This window comes from Quercus suber, unplaced genomic scaffold (genome assembly GCF_002906115.3).
Source record: "Quercus suber isolate HL8 unplaced genomic scaffold, Cork oak 2.0 scaffold_99, whole genome shotgun sequence".
NCBI lineage: Eukaryota > Viridiplantae > Streptophyta > Magnoliopsida > Fagales > Fagaceae > Quercus > Quercus suber.
In genome coordinates this window covers 439,499-462,281 of record NW_027069564.1, presented here as the reverse complement: position 1 = coordinate 462,281, position 22,783 = coordinate 439,499, and the positions used below count along the sequence as shown (strand labels likewise).

The following is a 22,783-nucleotide window of genomic DNA, read 5'->3' as shown; positions in this document are numbered from 1 at the left end:
ATATGGGTTCCAAAAAAAACAGTGGGTAACGTAGAATGACGAACACCCTTTCCAAATAATATTAATATTTTAACAATTTTGTTAGTTGTTCCGTTTTGGAAGTGTGTGTGAAATTAACATTTCTAGTTTTTAAAACTCAAGTTTAATAGCAAATTGAATTTTAAAAACTCGAGTTCCAGATTTCAACTCTTCAATACAAACCAAAAGAGATCTTCGGAGGCGGCAGCAGCAGCAACAAGACCCTTTTCAATACAAAACAAAAAGCAAGCAATGCCCACAAAAAGCAAGCAACAAGACCCTTTTCAATACAAAACAAGACCCTTTTCCAACAATTTGGGTTCTTTCTTTCTTCGGGTTCTTTTTTTTTTTTTTTTCCTTCGGGTTCTTTCTTTTTTCGGTGGGTTCTTTCTTTTTTTTCTTTTTTTATTTTATTTTATTTTTATTTTTATTTTTTTTCTGGGTTTTCTTTCTTCTTTTTCTGGGTTCGTATGTTATGTGTTTACTGTTTGAAATCGAGTGTAAAAAATTCGAGATTCATTTTTTTTTTTGATCTCGCCTGTTAAAAACTCTAGATATATGTGGCATAACTGTGTCCAACTCAGCAAAATGATCAAGTAGAAAGCAAGTCTTTGAAGCTCGAGATTGATATGAAACTCGAGTTTCTAAAACTCGAGATACTAGTTTGTATTATTCTTTCAAACCCGTATTAACTTATTATATTCTATCCCTTGACAATGTTGGTCTGCAAATATCCCCATAGAATGACCCGTAAGTTAATATTGAAAGGGTACTCGTTATTATTAACCAGTGCTCTAAGAGTACTCGTTAGCATTTTCCATATTGAAAAACCAAATTTGAAAATAAACCGAATAATTCGTTAAAAGCCTATGATCTATTTATTTTCTCTCTAAAAATATCAAACCACATTAGAATTGTCTGATTTTTTAATGTCAAGTTATTTTGATAAAAGAAAAAAAACCACTTTTTTTTTTCCTTCCATTTTTGCACTTAATAATTCAAACAGTTTTGATAACTATGGTTAAAAGTGTAACAAGATGCTTTGGCAAATGAGTTTAACGGTAACTATAATTGGAGTAATTCTTAGGTATTTTTGGATTATAGAGAATGGTGTTCCCTCTTCTCACATTCATGGTGGGTCTATAGTGAGATCCACCATGAATGTGAGAGGAGGGAGCACCATTTCTCCGCTATGCAGCAGGATTTGCATAGCGGGTTTGGAGTAGTACTTTTTGAAAGGCTTAACTTAAATCAAGTTGAATTGATGTCTAGCTTTTTTGGCAAGTAACATTGCTGTATGCACTGTTGAAGTCAGCTTGAAAGCAGATTTCCAGAAGGAAAAACAGGAACAAGTGAACAACCCGGTGCTCCATTTTTGGGCAAAGAAATTGCAATAAATCAAGTTCTCTTCCCATTTCATGCAGTTAACTTTTTAACCAACAGGACACAACAGAAATTATAACTCATTTGGACGTAGCAAATGCTGATACAAAACACCTGTACTCGTTTTATCGTCTTGGACCACTATGGACTACTGTATTGCACAGATGCAGAAGCTTGCTCAGAAATTAGCAGTGAAACAGTGACATGTAATTTAGGTTGAGAATGGAGACTAGAGCAGCAACTGATAACTAAGCATAGCCACTGCAAATTGAAGTAAAGAAATGGAGCCCTTCTATCACATGTTGAATTGACAAGTATTCTCTAGTTTTGTTTTCCTGATTCTCAGTACCTCTGATCAGAGCAGACTTGTCTAATGCAAACCACGTCTAGGAAGTCAATTTGCAACATATTTCATTTGTGAAATAGGTAACTGAAGCTGCAAATGATGAACCAGTTAGATAAGTGAAGGAATGAAGGGTCATGGTTGCCGGTGAGAGAGGTAAGCGTTCTTCAGAGCATAGAAGAACAAGAACAAACGTCAGTAAGTCCATTCTCATGTTGTCCCTCATGACATCAGCAGCTTAACAATTCAGAAACCCAAGATATTGAGAATCTTCGCCCTTTGAGTCAAACTTGAAGCTTGGTCAACATTTCACTATTATTTTGACACATCCCATTTGCCATTTCCTCAACTTTGAAATCCACCATACTATTACCAAAATTCTCGGTAGCTCTCACTTTACCACGAGCACGTCGAGAAGGTCTTAACATTGAAGTTTCTCGTGATGAGGCATCTCTGCTCTTTCGCTTCTGCTTTGGGTCTAGATATCCAAAAGCAAGAGCTTCCAGTGCTTTAGTGGTCAGTGGTCGGCTCCTAGTGCTTTGTCTCCGGTTATTTATGTTAGGCTGCTGCTCAGAATTGGCCACATATTCTGAGGGTTTCACCTCATTGGGATTATATGGCTCATTGCTCATTTGATCATGTTTTCTCTCTTTTGTTTCTGTCATGAAAGGCTCATCAGCCTCAACATCTGGAGGAATGGGTAAGTTCAAGTCAATCAACGTCCTGGGTTGAGGTCCTTCATGATGATCTTCGGCAGCAAAACAGGTACCACCTAGGATGCCTTCGCTACTGATGCTTATGCTGCCTTTAGACAAGCTGGCTGATAATTTCTTCTCCTGAGACATATCCATTTTAGAAACAACTTTCTCACTAAAATCAGGATTTTTTGCAAAACCACTGGCCTTCTCTGGGTTTAATGGATCACCTCCCAAGTTGTTGAGTTTGCTGAGGTTTGTCTCTGAGCGACCAAAAGCATTTAATTTCCGGTGTCGTTTTGCAATAGTAGGTAAATGATCTTTGTTGTCTGGTCCCATTCTCTGGCTCAATTGGCACTTTTTACCTTTCCTTGGCTGTGTGTCACTGCACATAATGGTCTTCTGGTCACAGGAGATATTCGCAGGTAAATTAGTATGATCATGGCCATTGACCTGAAACACCTCATTGGAAGCATTATTTTCTAAACCTGTCCCGTTAAAAGAGCTTCCTGGGTTAAAATTGTTATTCATGGCTCTGGGCTTATCTCTATCAGAGTACAAGGTGTCAGCAGAGTCAGATTTATCTGTTGGCTCCTCTGAATCATCCTCATCATCTTCCTCAGAATCACTTCCAGAGGCCAAAGTGTTCATAACTCCAGATGGCAAGCTTCTCAGTTCTCTCACCTTGGTTGCTTTTCCATTAGCCAAACTTGTATCCACAACAGTAAACGTCATGGCATTAGGAGTTCGTGGCTTGAGATAACAGTGGCGCTGCTGATCAGGGAAATCTTCTTTGTCCAGTTTTGTTTCATCAGTCCGGCCATTTTCTTCTTTGCTTCTATAGTCATTATCTACTCCAATTTCAAGCTCAAGAAGCCCTGGGTCCGAAGCAACTTTACTCAGCACATCACTAATAGAATCAAAGTAGTCGTTACCCTTCACTAGTTTCCTTCTTGAAAACTTCTTAATACCAGGGATAAGAAAGACCAAAGAATGCTTGGAACCAGTGGCACAACCATTACTATTAGGCTGCTCAGAGTGCCATCCTCTTGCAAGCAAACGGGGCCAAACTGCTTCCCAGAAGAGGTCATTTGATCGATTTTTGCTTAGCCGGAAGCCTCCTGTAAGAAAGTTGGCAATTTCCAAGGTTGTAAGTGTGGAGCAAGCCTTGCCAGTTGGTATTTCTGGGTGGACAGGGAAAACTTGAGTGGACTTCAAGGGCTCCATAATGCCTGTGAGATCCTGCTTCCCTTTACCGATTCCCACTGCTTCGACAAGAGCATTCAACCCAACTGACGCCTTTAAAGTGAATACATATTCTTCTAGTAACATCCTTCCCTCTCCAAATGCCTTTGAAACCTGCCAACAAGTTGAAGTTTATGTAAACATGTAAATGTAAAAATTTTGTGGGGTAGTTATAAATTGAAGTTTATTATAAAAATGACAAAATACTACAGAGATAGATAAATGGTGAAAAAGACGAAATTCATTAGAGCAAATGACAGGTATGGTATGTACTGCATCTAAAGTGGCCTTCATCAAGAGAGGCCGTTTTGCAAGAATTCTTGAGAGAGGATTTCACAGAAACTTGAAGTTTGAGCAAAGTAAACATTAAAAATTTTAATCTGTAAAACCAGTTAGTGAAACATTCATGCATTGTGATCCTTAAAACACTAAGAAATTTTTACCAGAGATCCAGTTCTGTGCATAAAATTGACACAATTTAATTAACAAAAATCCTGTTTATATACAGGTGATTGGAAAGAATATTCAATATAAAAAATGCAAGTTGATAGATTCACACTCTCATACAATCACATTTACCATAAAACAAACAGTGTGACATATCTTTAGTGTACTTAGGACATAATGGTGAGAATTCTGAAAACTGCAAGAAACTGCAGAGGTGTGTACAAAAGGAACCTAACCAGAAAACTAAAGAAAAAACAAAAATCTAAAGGTGTCAATACTGGAGTTTAGAATTGTAACCACCTAAAGAAATATTAATTACAATTGTTTGTTGCTTTACAATCTTAAGCTAAAAAAATGCAACAGTGACAAGATTCTAACAAATAGTGCCCATGCAATTGAAGAATACTACTAAATCGAATTCAGCATTTTCATCTTGTTATGCATTTTGGCATGTAATTTGGAAATCTTAGCATCTTAAAAATTTTAATAACGTCCAAAAGAACTTCAGATATACCTCCATTAAAGTATTTTGGCATTCCTCTGACACACGGGAAAGCAATCGAGATAAAAATTCCTGTTGCCTTAATCCTGTAAAAATTCGTTGTCCACATATACATCTTCTGCTTCTTAGTTTCCGGCATTCTGCCCATCTATGGTATCTATCAGACCTATAAAATTTCCCATAATAGAATGACAGTATATCTCCCATCTTTTTAGTCCCAATAAATCTCTTCACCAGAGCAAGGTTCTTCCCAAAAATATATAAACCAAGGATGAAACTGGCCTCTTCTGTATCACTCCACAAGTCACCCAAGGATCCAGGAACTGGACGGTAGTCTTTGCCTCTACCCATATCATGAAATTCTATCTTCATTTCATGTTGCTTAGCCACGTTCGTTGATTCTATCAAGTTAATCCCATTGTCTAATGTACTGTTTGTAGGCTCAGCTTTAGGTTCTAACTTGTCAGCTTCCCAAAAAATGTGGGTCTCTCTGAGGCATTCAGTTCCTCGAGACTCGTCTTTGTTGAATACTTCAGTTGAACCACCAAATGCTTCCTTTGATTCATTTTTAATATACTCAAATTCATCACTGATCCACATCATAGGTACAGCCAATCCCACTAGAAAATCATGGGGTCTTTCAGCTGGGTTCTTTGTAAGCCAGAGATACTCAGATCCTGAAATCAGTAGTGGAATTTCAACCTGATATTCATCACCCATTCGAGGAAATTCCTGCGGTTCTCCAAAGACATCGTATGCAACAGAGCTTTCTGGAGAAAGCGATTGCTCATCAAATGCATCCTCAATGCAATCCCCACGGTCAGTGACTTGAACTGAATCCATCTGCTAAAGAATTAAATAAACCAATACGGTTATTTGGCTTATAGAAACAAAAAATGAGGCAAGAATGTAACTTCCTTCCCCCACCCCCACAGACTAGAAATCACACAAGGAAATTGAGAATTACATAGACCTTTTTCCCAAGAGAAAATATGCACACATCTGGTAGTCTCACATTTTTGGCCTCATGATGTTTCCGTACTAAATCAGTAGGAAACAATAGAGATAAAGCAAACTATGTAAGATACCTTGCAACAAATATCTATCCTTTTTTTGTTTTTTTGATTTTTTGATTGCAAAAATTGTCTTACTAAATCTATGAAAATGCTGGCACCTTTAAATGAGTTCTCAAAGGAAATAAAATACAATGCCAGAGCTTATCTGGTACATTTAAAGATCTACGCTTGTCTCTGAACCTTTACTCTCAAATATAATTAGCAGTTCTCCACAATGTGATGAAACCAAAATCTAGTTAAAAAACAAAATAAATAAAATGGTTCGACTACCCTGGTTTGAGATATTAATATTTCAACCTTATATAATCACCAAAATTGTTAGTTTCTGTTCAGAACAAACAATAAGATGCCAAATATCTTAATCAATAGAAAATAAATTCAAAATCAATCAAAAGATTTCTAGAAATTCAACTGCGATATACAAATTCCAATAACTCATGAGAATACATACAAGATTACAATTTTGCTTCCACCACAAAACAAAAGACTATATACCAACTTCCATAACAGAAAATACATCCCCAACTAAACAATAACTAATAACAAATAACTTCAAATATCACTGACAAGTTACAAACAGATTGTATTGCTGCAAACCCAGAACAAAAATAATGAACCCCAAGTCCATTTTCCAACCAAAAACAAAAATTGAAGCAACCCCACATCCAAAAGATAAAAACTTTACACAAAAATACCAGAAGCCAGTAACCACATTTATCTCAATTATTAAACCCAGCATAATATTAACCAAAAAAAACAGCAACACTGACAGCTTCCAAAACCAGCAAGAAAAGAAACAGACCCGGCCCCAAATGGAAAAAAGTACAACAAGCACCAAGACAACACAACTTGAATTCCAATATGATCCTCCCGAAAACAAAACAAAAAATAAAAAAATAAAAAAAGTCAGACTTATTTACACAACAAGAAACAGTTAAAAACTCAGAACTTAGTTCAACTACATTTAATCCGTACAACAAGCGAAGCAGCAAACACACACACAAAGGAAAAAAGAACAAGAAATTGTCTTTATTATTATTTTTTATTACTTATATTTACTATAGCTACATGGATTAACATAGAGCAAAGAAGCAGAAACGCACGTGAAGAAGCAAACCTGAGAAAATGGGTGTTCATGGTTTTGCTTCGATTGGCAACTCATAGATTAAAAAAAATAGAAAATAAAAACAAAACGTGAACAGAGTCACATACACACTTTATTTTTTTGTAGAGAGAGAAAGTAAAAGTGTAAAACATACGCACAAAAAAAATACGCACATACACACATACACACACAATACAAACATAGAATATAGAGAGAGAGAGAGAGTGAGAGAGAGAGAGAGAGAGTTGTACCTGGGCTTAAGGCTAAGAAGAGAGAGGGAGAGAGAGAGCTTAATAAGCTTTCATGAGCACGAAAGCTGAATCTGAAAGAAGACTAAGCTCTTAAAAAGCCTAAAGAGAAAGCCAAAAAAAAATACGAGAAGTCTCTCTCAGAGAGAAAATAAAAACTCAGAGCGAGAGAGAGAGCGAACGAGAATGAGAAAGAGAGAGAGAGAGAGAATAATAATATACGAGTTTTGGTTTTTAGAGAGAGAGAGAGAGAGGGGTGTGGGCTCTCTGTACGAAAGTGATATTCTGTCCACGCGCGGATGTAGGAGCGTGGTTTTTATTTGCAGCATTAGACGACGCGTGGCACTTGTCAGATTCCACTGCGATCAAATCGACTCGGAACCGGCACACGAGTACTTCTTCTCGTCTTCCAATAGCATTGCGCCACGTCTTGCCTTTTTAACACTCAATTTTGCTTACCAAAAAAGACCATGCATGTTTAAAAAAAATATATATATATATATATTTTAACAAAATAAAATTATTTCGTAGTTACAATAATGGAAGAGTTGGTTCTTCTCGTTTGGGAAAACCGACATTGCCATCATCATTTTTACGTGCACCTCACTCTGATTATAGGGAAAAGTTTGATTTAAGAAATAATTTTATAATTTTTTTTATGGAAAAAGAAAAAAATAGTATTAAAATTTTTTTTTTCGGTAATAGTCTATTAACATACTTTAAAAGCACCCATTAACAAGACTATTTATTATATTCATTTACAACATGTTATTTCAATAAGAGAAGTGTCTACAATATTTTTATAACACCTTTAAAACAAATTCAAAGTGATAAATTGTTATTTGTTCTCATTTAAACACATTATTTAAATTATTTTTAAACTTATTAGTAACAACTAGTAATAACTAACAACTTAAAATTTGTTGTGAAAATATTGTGGATATAATATTTCTCCAATACTTTTGCCTAACTAGAACTATTGAAGCATTAAATGACATAAAATTTTCCATAATTATTGTCATATGCATAATGAAAACATAAGTGCATAAAAACTAGTAGTTGCAGGTGGTGGATTTATATGACAGTTACTTTTGATCATAATTTAGCAGCTTAAGAAAAAAATTGTCCATCACTTTTTTTTTTTTTAATAAAAGTGATATCGATAATAAGTTAATATGAAAATAATGTTGCATTAATCTTGACACTTTAGTGTTTGTTTGACAGAAATTTTTTTGTCTTAATTTTTTAATTAAACAAAACTTAAAAAAAAAAAAAAGCTAGTTTTTTTCACACATTAAACAATTTTTCTCATACTTAACAAATAGGTTATTGAAAAAATACATGATACCAAACAGACATTTAGTAAGCTGTAATTTTTTTTTTCCTAATGTTAATATTCTAAGTATAAGGCAGAAAATTTGAATTTTTTTTTTTTATAAGAATCATTTTTTTTTTTTGGGGGGGAAAGTATAAGAATCAGTTTGATTGGAACAAAGAACATTGCTTTCATAAGTTTCTAAGCTACCGGTTTTATTACCTACCAATCCCGATACATCAAAATATCATTAATCGTGATAATTGTTAAAAATTTTGTGTAAGTACGAAGTACATTATTGTCTAGGAATGAACAAATGCTAGGACGTTTTGTTTGGTGTGAGTGTCACATCGTATTGTTTGCTACAACGAAGCTAACATAGGCGCAGGGAAGTTTTCGGAGAATGTCCCACGCGCCCATAGCGCGTCACGATAACGACTCGTTTAGAATTGGATTTTATTTTTTTGAATTACCAAACTACCCCTTTGAGACTTTTCTTTATTAATAAGTCGTTATAAATAAGATATTATTATTGGGATGGAAATTGATTTTATTTTATTTTTTTAATGAATTATGTATTGGGGAAATAATCGTTTGGAAAACTTTTTATATATATATATATATATATTTTAACTTATATTGTTGTTTGCCCTAGCTCAAATTCCTTGTAAGGAAATCTCAGCTTTAAATACACGTGAGGGTTCTAACTGAGTCACTTAGCTGACTCGGTGCATTTGGGTTTTCTAAAGCCATAAAATAAAAGTTAGGTTGGGTAGGACTTTCACGTTGGGTTGGTTTATTACAAACTCATAAATACTGCTAGTAGTTTTCATAAAAACAAAATAGAAAAAAAAAATACTAATAGTAGTTAAATTGTTTAATTAACAAAAAAAAGTATTATTATAAGAAGTGTGACATACACAATGTTTTGATAATAAATTTTAAGTAGTAAGTTGTTACTGATTTTTATTAAATTCACTACTGAAATTAATTTTTTACTCACTGGTAACAATTAGTAACAAATTTGTTGTGAAAATGTTGTGAATTTAGTATTTCTAATTATAGTTCCTCATATTTTATGTTTTTTTTTTCTATTTAATTTTTAAGGATAGTTAAGCAATTGGCTGTGTTCCATAAGTTTATTGCAAAAAATTGAGTCACATGACATCTAAACCACCGGTCATAATTTGAAATTCTTATATTATATTAATTAAGAAAGGGTCAAATTGCAACTAATGGTATAGGTATAACTTATAATCATTTGTTTATATGAACGTGAGAATTTTATATGTTTAGATTAAATGATTAAATTCACTAATTTTTATCAGTTTAAATTTTTAGGATAATTAATACTTAATCAGATTATTGAAGTAGAAGGTCCTGAGCATTGATAAAAGAAAGGTTTTTGCATGATTTGACCGTTTACTTAAATTTAATCCATCCTAGAAAGAATTGGAAATCAAATTTCATTTTCTTAACCCTCTCTAAATTCAAGTTAAAGCAAGAACAAAAACGAAACACAAACTTAAGCCTTGGGCATCCTACATGTGAAGGTGGTGCAGCCAACTCTCTTTGTCTCATTTTCTGTTTTCTTATTGGCTAAGACTGCGTTTGGATCCGACGTTTCCTTCAGCGTTTCAACTTTTGCGTTTTGATAGGCATGAGACTCACTCTTCATTTGGATATTGCTGAAAAGCACTGCGGTTGCATTTCACTTTTTTTTTTTTTTTTTTTATCATTTGGATATTGCTGAAAAGCACTGCGGTTGCATTTCACTTTTTTTTTTTTTTTTTTTTTGGAGAAAAGCATTTTACGTATGCTGTGGGTCCCGTGCAGGAAGAGAAAGAAAAATTATGCTTTTTCAAAGGTCCTGTGCAATGTTCACGGGACCGTAAGTACTTTATTCAAAAAAAAATTTTAAAACTGGGTCCCACAGTACTATTTACATATTTAAAAATTATTTTACTACAGTGTTTTTTGTTTTTTGTTTTCAGTTTTCAGCAAAATAAGCAATATTCAAACACACTCTAAGTCAAGTTATTATCATGAACATAAAAAATCCAATAAACACAAAAATTAATATATTAATCTAGTGATGGCTTTTTTAAAAAAAAAAAAAAATTTATTTTAAATTTTGACTTGAATACGTTGATGCATCACGCATCATAATTATGCATGAGGATAAAGGAGTAAAAAACGGATATCTCTTTCTATTTACTCTCGTTGAGATCATAAAAATGGAAAGTGTAGATCTCATCCAAGCAAACTAGCCAAAACATATGTTAAGAATAATATTAAGGCAATTAGTTTTATTTTGGTTTAATTAGACACTAGTATTTATCAGCCAACAACACAGTTCCTTTGAATTTTTTGGCCAAACAATTTGGATGTTGAAATGAATGCAAGAGAAGGGGAGAAAGCAAAAAAAAGAAGAAAATGTTTAAGGGGAAAACTAAACTTGATGTTGCTTTGCTACCTTTGAAATTCAAAAGCAGTTTAAAGTACCAAAAACATTAGGCAATTAATAGATTATACACACCATTAGTTTGAAGTTCTAAGAGCATTCACATCAGTGAATGCAAAATCATATAAAATAGAAAAAGATGCAACTTTTACACATTTTGCCTCAAAAATACTTCACATCAGTGCTTTTAAAATTGTGTAAAAATGTGTATATCTCTACACGAGTTACAGTAACTGTATAAATATACACGGTTATTGTAACTCGTCCATTTATTATTTTATTAATTTCACGTTCGCTCCTTTTTTTCTCTCTCTTCTCCGAGCTCAACGAACTCAGTAACTTCTTCTCTCCTCATCTTTTTCTTTTTCCTCAGATGCACACAAACACACCCACTCACAAACACATCCACATAAACAAATCAACATAGAGATACACTTGCTCAAAAAAAAAAAAAAAAAAAAGATACACAAACACACCTACACACAAACAAACTCACACGGACAAATAACAAAGAGACAGATCGGTGCTTGATCGGAATGATTGGAGCTCGATTGGTGCTTGACTGGAACGATCGGAGCTCGTGGGTATGGGTCTTGCTTGATCGGAGCTAGAGAGATCTCGAATCTAATCGGTGCTTGTGGATCAAAGCTAGGGAGATCTCGGTCAAATCTAATCTAGTCGGATCTGATTGATGCTTGTGGATCGGAGCTACGGAGATCGATGCTTGTGGATCGGAGCTACGGAGATCGATGCTTGATCGGGTCTTGCCTAATCGGAGCTGTGGATCAGTTCTTGTGACTGAGATGGTGTGGATTAGACTGAGAGGGAGTGTTGATCTGTGTTCAGAAATGGGTATAGAGATGGGTAGAGAGATGGGTATAGAAAGAGAGTAACAAATCAGAAAAAATGGGTAGAGAGAGAGAGAGAGAGCGCGGGGGTATGTAAAGGGGGAAGTTGAGAGAAATAATAAAAAAATTGAGAAAATTGATTATTTAAATAAAAGAGGTGATAGAATAGATAAACTAATAAAAGAGGTGATAGAATAGATAAACTAATGTGGGTGTTTTGTAAAAATTGATGTGTAAAATAGAAAAAGTAAGCTTTTAGTGTAAAAATAGATGTGTAAAATACACTAACTGATGTGGTTGCTCTTAGTTCTTATCATTTTTGGAAAATTTTGAAAACAACTTTAAGCTTTTTGTTTTGTATGTGTCTATAAAGTATGTTTAGTGGATTTCGTAGGTTAAATGTCACCCAGATGCTAGAGCTCTGTCAAGTATTAGCCTAGGAATCTTCTTATTAAAAAAAAAAAAAAAAAAAAGGTATTAGCTTGGGAAGATTTTTTATTTATTTTTATAGAAGATAGAATTCTACCTTACCTTAATCTAAGTGTATGTGTGTGTGAAGTTTCCTTCTGGAAACTTGAACCCTGACCCTTACCCCTCACACCCCACAAGCACTTATTTTTATGGAGTGATCATTGAACCAAGTGTATGCGGTGGTAGCCTAGGAAGATTTGACCCTGCCTAGAGTTGTAGCCTATTATGCTTTTCAGGCTCCTTTACTTGATATTTTAATTATTATTAATGAAATAAAATATAAATGAAACTCAAATAACTCTAAAAACAAGTATGCAGGTTGTGATGTCGAATACCATAAAAAATTTAAGTTTGTCTTTCTTATCATCAATTGGTTTTGAGGTGGAATGACACAGCACATGGTTAGACAAAACACAAAAATTAAATTTGTTTTGTAATAAATTGAGGGCCATGGGCTCAAAAAATTCATCTCTCTCTCACAAAAAAAAAAAAAAAAAAAAAAAAAAAAGAAAAAAAAATCCTCTCTAGAAAGTAATGTTAATTATAATAACCCAATACACACAAATATGTATATAGCATTAAGCTATTGCTATCATTAAAATTTAATAATAAGTCAAAAACATGGCTTTTGTATGTTTTTTGTTAGAGTTAGAGCGTGACTTTATGAGATGGAGTCATGAAAATTGCGACGCACAAGCTTCTAATGAGTAATGAGGAGCCCATGATAACTCCAAAATGGGAGGTGAAACAAGAAAGGTGTTTATTAGCCATTGTATATTGCTCTAGAGCTTCGTATCACAATAGCACAAACTTGAGTGTAGACAAAGTTTTTGGAGATTCAGTCATACTCCCATTTATCTTTTATACTTTCTATCTATATATATCATCACCACTACCAATGTATCAAACAATAATTTTGTTTCTATAAACAAAAAAGAGAATTGGGAGTATGCTTTCCATGAATTGGTGTTTGTTTTAGAAATAATGCTAAGATTGACTATGGGTTAGATTTTGATGGGAAAGAAAAATAGTTATCAACATCACTAAAGCGGGTGACAAAGCATGTATCAATTGTTGAAAAAAAAAAAAAAACCACCTTGTCTGATAGGGTCTTTAGACAAAGGTTACTTGCCCTTTCTTTTCTCTTCTTTTCATTTTAAAATCTTTTTTTGTTTATAAAATTAGAAAGACTTTGTTAAAATTAAGTCATTAAAAATTACCGAGCCAAATGGTGTTAACATACCATTCAGCATTCACCATGTCTGAATTGAAATAATAAATAATATCCATAAGAAAAGTTATAAAGAATGTGACTTTAAATAATATCTGACATCTAATTGTCTTATACCTCAATTGATATATTTTGACGTTTCAAATAAAAATGTTTAGAATTCAAATCTCCCTTTCTAACTATCAATTTTAAAAAATAAATAAATAGAAGAGTCTAAATTTAAATAACAAATAACATCCATAAAGAGGAGTTAAAAAACAATTCAAAGTGTGCTTGATTTGCCTCTTTTCCTTACTAATATGCATCCACTTGTGATTTATCTATTTGTTTCCCTTTCCTTGTAATGGTATTTCACACGATCACTTGTGAAAGACCAATAAATATTCTTTAAATTTTTATTATTTTTAAAAGAAAATTGAACACCAAATGTCTCCGTTATAAATATCAAGATGAGCCAATTGACTTATAAGGCTCTTAGTAAATGTCATTTCATTTGTTTAAAATACATTTTTTCCTCCTTTATTTTACTTTCTTTGTTAATTTTCATGGGAATTAGTTGCAAACAGCAAATTGGTCTGGAAAGAAAATATTTTGACGAAAATCATCCTTGTCATTGTCAAGCTAAGGATTTTATTTAATTCCTGTGGTCATAAAAATAAACGTATGGAAAACTCTCTCTTGGAACTTTCATTTAACTTTGAACGCACCAGAAAGTGTAAATTGTACAAATTAAGGAGTCGCCCACTGATTCTCAGTTCAAGATTTTTTTTTTTTGAGAAGGAAGCAGTTGACCCAATTGAACAACGTAGGAGCTTTAGAATTTTGACCTTGTCTACTTTCTTTTCCATCTATTTTGTTTTTAATTCTTTCTTATTCATTTTTTTTAATTTTTTATTATTATTATTTTTTATACTATTTCGCAACGTGGAAGATTGAGCGGTGACAACATATTGACATTTTTCACGTGTTGTACGAGAAGTGAGAACGTAGACAAGCTACTTTTATATTCTCTTCCCAAATATTTTTTCTTTTGTCAAAATCTTGAAGCCTAATTATACTTTTTAAATGTTTTTTTTGCTACCTAAGTATAACTTAATTGGGATATATATATAAAAAAATGTAAATGAAAGGGATGAGTATAGAGATATATGTAAATGAATGATATAATCATAGTCTCTTAAATACATTCCAAAAGCTCCTTTTTGTTAATGTATCTTTTTCTATTAGCACTAGATCCATTAATGGACAACCTCGTATCTTGGCTGCTAGGCCACTTTTTGAATGACTTGGGGATCCTAGCTTATCAACTCTATCTTTATTTGGGCTCTTGTTGATACTTGATACTAATGAACATGTTCGTCTTAGTCTTTTTTTTTGCGCCTTATAAATAAAATTATCCTTATTTACCTAAAAATGAATAGAGATGAGTAAATAAAACTTATTAACGTGTGTTTCAAATCTACCTAATATAAGGAATGCTGGAATGGCATAAAAATTTTCATGCTATGAATTATTATGAATTTATGATACAACCTTTATGTATTTTTCTTCTTTCTTTTGGGCCAATTTACATAAGATTTTTTTGGTGATACGATATTTTTGATAAGAAAAATATTAAATATTACAAATTTTACTATACAAACTTTACAAAATAATATAGTAATAAATATGATTAATTTATTAATGACACTTAAGTTTATAAAGATTATTATGTAGTAAAATTTATAATATTTCTATTATCACTCTTTTGTTAATATAAAAGCAATTGGGTTGGTCAATGAAATGAAACAAAAGATGTTTTGATAAACAACTCGAAACAAAGATATTGTTTATCACTCTTGGAAGTAGCAAAACCACCTGTCATAAACAAGTTTTTCTTTTAATTTTTTAATTTCTTTGTTTATGTATAATTTTGAGCAACTTTCAACCACACCAAAAAAAAAAAAAAAAAAAAAAAAAAAAAAAAAAACTGCATTCAAATGCTACTAGTGTGTTTGACTACACTTATTTGCTATTAACTTATTTACTAGAAGATGAGATGAGATTAAAAATAACTTTAAACAAATAAGCTAACTTTGTTAATATAATATAAGAATAAGAGAAATGTGATGAAATTGGGTTGTCCAAGCAAAGCCAAAGAAAAAGATTGTTTGATAATCTATGTGAAACAAAAATAACAATTATTTATGCTATAAAAAGGCTTTCAACAAAAGAACTAAATCCAAACGCATGGAGTAGTGTTTGTCTAAACTTATTGGCTGTTAACTTATTTGCTAATGTACGATAGGCCGTAGATAACGTTGGGCTTGGTTGTTTAAAAACTTTGGGCTGATTTGTAGTTGGCAATTGCGTTGGTCCTGGGATTTCTGACAAACCAATTAAGATACGATGGGCCTAAGATAAGAGCCCGGAATCCAACATAGAACAACTTAGATAATGTACCTTTTTTTTTAGTATCACCCAGACAAAAAATAATAATAATAATAAAGGGGAAAATGTTTCATGCTCTCCTGTACACACAACATTTATAATTTATAATTTCTGGCAACATGTTCACATTTTGTAATAATAACTACACTTAAAATGTGAAATGAATGATGATTACGTGCTATGTACACTAATAAAGTGGTTTTCAAAAAAAAAAAAAAAACTAATAGTGTGTGAGAATCAATTCAAATAATAATAATCGTAATAAACGTTGGCTGCTATATGGCTATGGCTATGCCTATATGCCTCAAACAATTAATATATAAAGTAACAAAAAAATATGACAAAAAAGAGGGCCATATATTTGTGTACGATACCCTTTTTGGCCTTTGTATCATTATTATACTTTGATTTATGGATATAGCTATGGGCCTATGACTCTAAACATGTCTTGACAAAACGACATTTGAATCAATCAAGTGCCTCTCTCTCTCTCTCTCTCTCTCTCTCTCTCTCTCTGTTTGGTTTGCACTTTGCAGCTTATTCAGGCTATTTGTTTATGGTATAAAACTCTACTTTGTAATTGTATTTTTATTGAACTTATTTTTTGAACAATATGTTTAAGTATAAACCCAATTTAATATTATGTTGTAGTAGAATGCGGTGAATTTTCTGCTCACTTTTTTTTACATAGAGCTAATGTTTTTTCTTCATTATTTACAACCGAATACGTCAAGAAGTTGTAAAATTGAAAATGAAAATAAGTGTGTTATAATATTGTTGTTTAAAAAAAAAATTAAATCAAATAAACATCTCAAACCAACTGTGTGTGTGAGAGTGTGTGAAAGAGAAGTATAACCATGTTCTTTAGTGGCTGCAAATGCATAAAAAGAAACGAAAATCTCATGCCTTCATTTTAGGTTCCATGAATAGTGAATATTGTGCAGTTGTTTACAATATTAAACATAGCATTCTTTGACCAATCAGTGAGGAGTGAGGACCCACTCTTTAAAACCCACTAGTCATGCTTTTCTCACCCATATCTTCACAAATCTCTAGCCCTACATTTTAGATCTTCCACCACTATATAACTTAAATATAACAATCATACACAGCCAATCATCTTGTTGATCTCAAAAGGCTATGTGACCTCTCTCCATGGACATCATTATTCCCACAACCAATCAAGATGTGGTAAAAGAAGAGCCAATAAGACTAGTTTCTTAAAAAAAGACTTGGTTTAGGTTCGGTGTATTTAATGCACTAGACCTGGTTAGATAATGACACGTATTTAAAAATAGACACACGTCATCATTTCAAACAATCCAGTATTACTGAAACTGAACCTAAGCCTGACCTCTTAAAAAAACCACTTTAGATCCAACAGAAACAATTTTTCTATCAAACATTGACCAAGCAGTAACTTTTCCTTCTGAAACAATTTTCCTTTTTGTAGTACCTCCAGACAAGAGCTCTTGAATATTGAATATCTCTCAAAGAGTGACGCAAGCAGTGGCTGATGTGCTCTTAGTTCTTTACTATTTCATAATTTCATGGTTGGCAGGCTCAAGTTCAACCATGAGATTGGGAGGTTGAAGCTTTATTTGTCACTACCACCTCTAGGCTCAGGTTGAAGGATATTGGAAAATTCTTTCTTCCAAATCCAACATTTCATCATTTAGTTTATTGGCCTAGCCTATCCAAAAGTAGGGGTGTTAATGTTCGACCCAACCCGTGAACACGACATGAACTCGACACGGGTTTTTGCGGGTTAGGGTTGGGCCTTAATGGATTTGGGTCATAAACAGGTCAACTCGAAAGCGACATAATAAGAAATGTGTCATAAGCGAGTCAACCCGCGTAACCCGTAATAGACACGTTTGACATGTCAATTTATTTGTGTCAACCTGAAATAATCAACTTAACACTACCCGTTTAACTTGTCTAACAAATAAATATTCATTTTATTTTAAATTTGTCAAATACCTTTTATATCCAACATATATTTTAAATTTAAAAAGAAAAGTGAATAATTACAAAAACTTACAAGGGATATAATTGGAAATTGAAACTTTACAAACTCTAGATCTCTAAATCCTACAAACCCTCAATCTTTAAACCTTCTTATAAATATCTAATTTTATTTTTTTATTTTAGCTATACTACTCACTTTACTATCTTATAGTCTCACGCCAAATTCTCAAACTCAAAGTCTCAAATCGGTTGTTGCTCTCTCTCTCTCTCTCTCTCTCTCTCTCTCTCTCTCTCTCTAATGTGTTTAGTGAGTTTTAGAATTAAAGAAAACCGTTTTCTTGATGTTTCAAAATTCTGCAATAATTTTTTTTGCATAATGTTTTTGTTCTATAAACTTTAAACTCATGTGCCGTTATTAATATATGAGATATATTAATTGTTGATTAAAGTCACGGTTGTAGCTTTTGTCTTGTGCCGTGTGATTTTTTTTTTTGGTGTTTGTATTAGTGTTAGACACTGTCTACATATCTTACAAGTTGGTTTATTGAGATAGTTTATAAATTAGAATCTATGGATGATAATCATAGTCATAGTCAAGATTAGTCTACTGTTTGTTCCAATTATTTCAATATTGATACTTAGCATTTGGCGAGTTCAAAGGATATTATATTTTTGTTGAACTATGTTATTTTATTTTTGTTAAACTATGTTATTTTGAATTTAGGTTGAAGTTTATGCACTTCTTTTGGAGTGTAAAGAACTTATTTCTAGATGAATGTTATATTTTTGTTGAACTATATTATTTTGAATGTCAGTTGAAAACTTGAAGTGTATGCATTGCTTTTGGGATGTAAAAATAATTATTTTTAGATAGATGTTATATTTGATGTTATGCAGGTTGAAATGAGTTGTATTACATTTTTGTCAACTCAACACAACTCGTTTATTAAACAGGTCAAATGAGTTGGGTCAGGTCAACCTGCTTTATTAACAGGTCGGGTTAGGGTTAAAGGATTATGACACATTTATTAAATGGGTCGGGTTAGAGTTAAACCATTTAGTCGAATACTCCTACTTCGACACGACATGAACCCGACACGCTAACCCAAATTGACACCCCTATCCAAAAGCTTAGCCCAAACATCACTTTTCACCATCCAAGAAAGTGCTTTCCTTTACGCTATGTTTGTTTCGCTAGAAAACATTCTGTAAAGATAGTTTTCCACATTTTCCAGTGTTTGATAGCATAAAAAAAATGTGGTCAACGTAAAACTATCTTTAGTCAACAGAAAACACTAATAAAAATAAAGCTTATTTTCTATAAGTGGTTTTTCAAAATTTTTTTTATGGAAAACAATCTCTCTCTCACGCATTGTATCTCCTATAAATATTATATTCATCTGTAGCCACAGGAAATATAATTTTTTGGCACCTTCTCTCTCTCATGGTAAGCTCTCTTATTTTTCTGTCTCTCCCCTTTACTTTTTTCTCTCCTCAGTCCTCACACCCACACTGTCACTAACTCTGCTCTCTCCTCTTCCCATAGATCTTTCTCTCTCTCTCCCTCTCTCTCTCGTCTCTCTTCTCCTCTATAACACAGTTTTTCGATTAGATTTTTTTTTCCCCTCATTGATTGGTCAATAGTTCCAACTTGCAAAGGAGAACAGATTTGCAACGGTAATTATTTCATTCCTCTATACCAAAATCCCAATTCTTTGCTTTGAATTTCAAGCTTGATTTTATTTTTTCTCTAAGAAATTTTTGGTTTGATGGATTCCAAGTAGAAGTTACTTCTTTTTTGCACATAAAAGTGCAATAATAAGAAAAAAGAATAAGAAGAAGAAAGAATGAATGAAGTAAAAGACGAAAATTTTAAATATAGTGCCTCTATGGCTCTAAATTGCTTTTACATAGGACAATATTCACAGTAAATTAATAATATTGTTATATAATAAATGATAATTGTTTAGGAGAATTGCATTTGTTGGCAGATATATTATGTAGATACATTACGTAAATACATAATTTAGAATAATATTGAAAACTTGTGGTTGATTATAGTAAACAATTAGTGTACCAGTAAAAATAGTAGACAAATAAAAGTTATTATGATTTGTACTTATTGAAGATGTACTCCCTTGTCAATTTATATATGTATATGTATATGTATGTATGTATGTATGTATGTATGTGCATGCTTTAAATTATATAAGAAATATAAATAAAAAAAGTTGCATACCAGACACCAGAAAACATTCTCAAGCTCATTTTCAAGGTCGTTACCAAATACTAGAAAATGAGATAGTTTTCAAAAAAAAGCTCTTCGAAAAATGAATAATTTTTCAAAAAACATTAATGTTGATATCTCAACTGAATTTGATATCTCATGTTGGTTTTTGTGGATTGATAAATTGGGTTACCAATCCAAACGCTCAACTCAACTGAATTTGATACCTCACTTTGGTTTTCTGTGGATTGATAAATTGGGTTTGTGGGGCCCATGGGCCTGATGGCCTCGGCCCATCATGTAGCAGGCCCGAGGCCCAGGCCGAGGAGCACAGGCTATTCAGGGCCAAGGTGAGGGGAAGCTTTTTTTCCCAATCCACACCGAGGACCACCTTATCCTTGGCCTGACGAAGGTGATTTTGGGGAGAGACTAACCCCAAAGTAAGCTGTCACTCTCACATTTAATGCATTCAACTAACTCCCCCTGGCCGCATTAATGGGGAGGTAACCCCTTGGCAGGATAACGTTGATCAGAGTGAACCACTTGAGTACCGATAAGGCCTCTGATGGGACGGACGGCCAGAGAAGAAGGCAAATAGATGATCAACAGATGGAAGGAGGGGATAGGAAGATGAAAACTATAAAAGAAAAGTTAGTAAAGTAAAAAGAGGGGGGGGAAAAAGGGAGAACAATAAGGCCTCCTCGGCCACAGGCCGAGGAGCATCCCCCCATTTGTAAAGAAACTCTTAGCGCTTTTTATAAGAAAAGTTTATGCATGGTGATCGACGGTCAGCGCCTAAACCTTTCAACCCACTCTCTATAAATTTATTGTTTGGACTTATTGGGCTGAAAACCCATCACTCAGGGTCAATCCAAATTGAGTCCTTACAATTGGCGCCGTCTGTGGGAAGGATTAGGGGGCTGGCCGGCGCACCAGGTAAGTGTTCTAAGTTCTAAGTATTCGTTTTACAGTAAGTTAAAAAAAAAAAAATTTTCTTGGCCACCGTTACTTGCCGGATGAGGAGGGACCTGATAGCGGAATGCCTTCAGGTATATAAGACCCTTCAGTAAAAGCAAAACCGCTCTCCACCACGGTAATCTGCGTAAGCCGAGGGTCACGAGCTCTAATTACGTGCTGTGGAACTGGGAATGACGTCTGAGCTGGGTCGCACCCGAGGATTTTATGAGCAGCTCTGACTTGGTTATCAGGTTCGTTCAAGAAAAGGTCCGACCTGAGAACGGTTTCCAAATCCGCTTGTTAACCAGGTGGAAATGACGTGCAAAAGCGTGTGGGTCTGCGAAAAGAAAAGCGAAATTCCTATGGTTAATCAACCAAATCGAGTATACAGGTATAGAACTTGAAAATGCTGAGACCTAGATTATCTTGTATTTCGGATGCCCTACCTGGCTCCCCCTCTACCGTTGGGCAATGAAAGCCGTCGTGCCACTCTCCCAACACTATGAGGAAATCTTGGTTCAACCCCTTATTGGAATCAGGAAGACACTGGATAAGACGAACCCTATCGTCCCTTGTCTTCATATAATATGTCTTACCCCTCAGGTGATGAAGGTTGTAACACCAGTTCACATCGTGGTGAGTCAGTCTCAGCCCCATTTTCTCATTCAGGGTATCTACACACCCTAATATCCTAAATACATTCACGGCACACTGAGTAGGGGCCAGGCGAAAATGCCTAAGGTAATTAAGGGTCACCGGCCTCATAGGGATTCTCATCCTCCTTCTACGAAAGCAACTATCGGGATCACAACTTCACCTCTCTCCTTCTAAGGTACCACTCACCCTCTTCACAGTACTTTAAATTCACATTATTGGGTATTCCATAGTCAACAATGAATTTGTTCATCATCTCATCGGACTCGACCAACTTCTTAAACTTACCCATTCCCCAAAGACAACTAAAAGTTCTAAAAGAGAAAAGGAAGAGTGAAATCAAGGAAATTTGGGTCGCCAGAAAAAGAAGACTTACAGAAATATGACGATACTCTTCAGATAGTGTGCAAGTCGAACCAGATTCAAACTATATGCATCAATAATTGTAAGCGCGAAAATGATGAAACCAGGCGGTTCAAACAGGTATTTATACTCCCCCTTAGGTTCCCCAAATGTAACCGCTTGCTCATAAAAGTAAAAGATCATGCGTTGAAAGTGGGAAACGTGGTGCCGCCAAAATTAAATGTGGGCGCCCACTAAGTTTTGAAACGCTAAAAACGCGCATCGGGCAGTCAAAAAGCCGCCAGTATCAGTACAAACCGAAGCGGGGCAATTCGTCCAATGGACCAGCAGGTATCAAAACCCTCCTCCCCGTCCGAGGGAACGTGCAGCAGAGTTTTGAGGGGCTATTGTGGGGCCCATGGGCCTGATGGCCTCGGCCCATCATGTAGCAGGCCTGAGGCCCAGGCCGAGGAGCACAGGCTATTCAGGGCCAAGGTGAGGGGAAGCCTTTTTTCCCAATCCACACCGAGGACCACCTTATCCTCAGCCTGACGAAGGTGATTTTGGGGAGAGACTAACCCCAAAGTAAGCTGTCACTCTCACATTTAATGCATTCAACTAACTCCCCCTGGCCGCATTAATGGGGAGGTAACCCTTGGCAGGATAACGTTGATCAGAGTGAACCACTTGAGTACCGATAAGGCCTCTGATGGGACGGACGGCCAGAGAAGAAGGCAAATAGATGATCAACAGATGGAAGGAGGGGATAGGAAGATGAAAACTATAAAAGAAAAGTTAGTAAAGTAAAAAG

General features: G+C 34.2%; 1 protein-coding gene and 1 pseudogene across 4 annotated transcripts; one reads left to right on the top strand and one right to left on the bottom strand.

The window, feature by feature from the left end:
• Positions 1–1,406: 1,406 nt before the first annotated feature.
• LOC112015887 (uncharacterized) lies at positions 1,407–7,258 on the bottom strand. Of its 4 annotated transcripts, none has more exons than XM_024048341.2 (3): positions 7,066–7,258; positions 4,646–5,479; positions 1,407–3,798 (listed from the first exon to the last, which is right to left on the bottom strand). In XM_024048341.2, exons 2-3 carry the CDS (start codon positions 5,474–5,476, stop codon positions 2,029–2,031), a joined length of 2,601 nt encoding a protein of 866 aa, XP_023904109.1. In that variant the 5' UTR covers positions 5,477–5,479; positions 7,066–7,258; the 3' UTR covers positions 1,407–2,028. The 4 variants fall into 4 exon arrangements, with proteins under 4 accessions (XP_023904109.1, XP_023904117.1, XP_065630903.1 ...); XM_024048349.2 differs by having other exon boundaries at positions 4,646–5,476; XM_065774831.1 differs by lacking the exon at positions 7,066–7,258 and adding an exon at positions 6,827–6,937 and having other exon boundaries at positions 4,646–5,476.
• Positions 7,259–16,976: 9,718 nt separating this feature from the next.
• LOC112015978 (acyltransferase GLAUCE-like) overlaps positions 16,977–22,783 on the top strand; it is a 10,459-nt pseudogene continuing 4,652 nt past the window's right edge.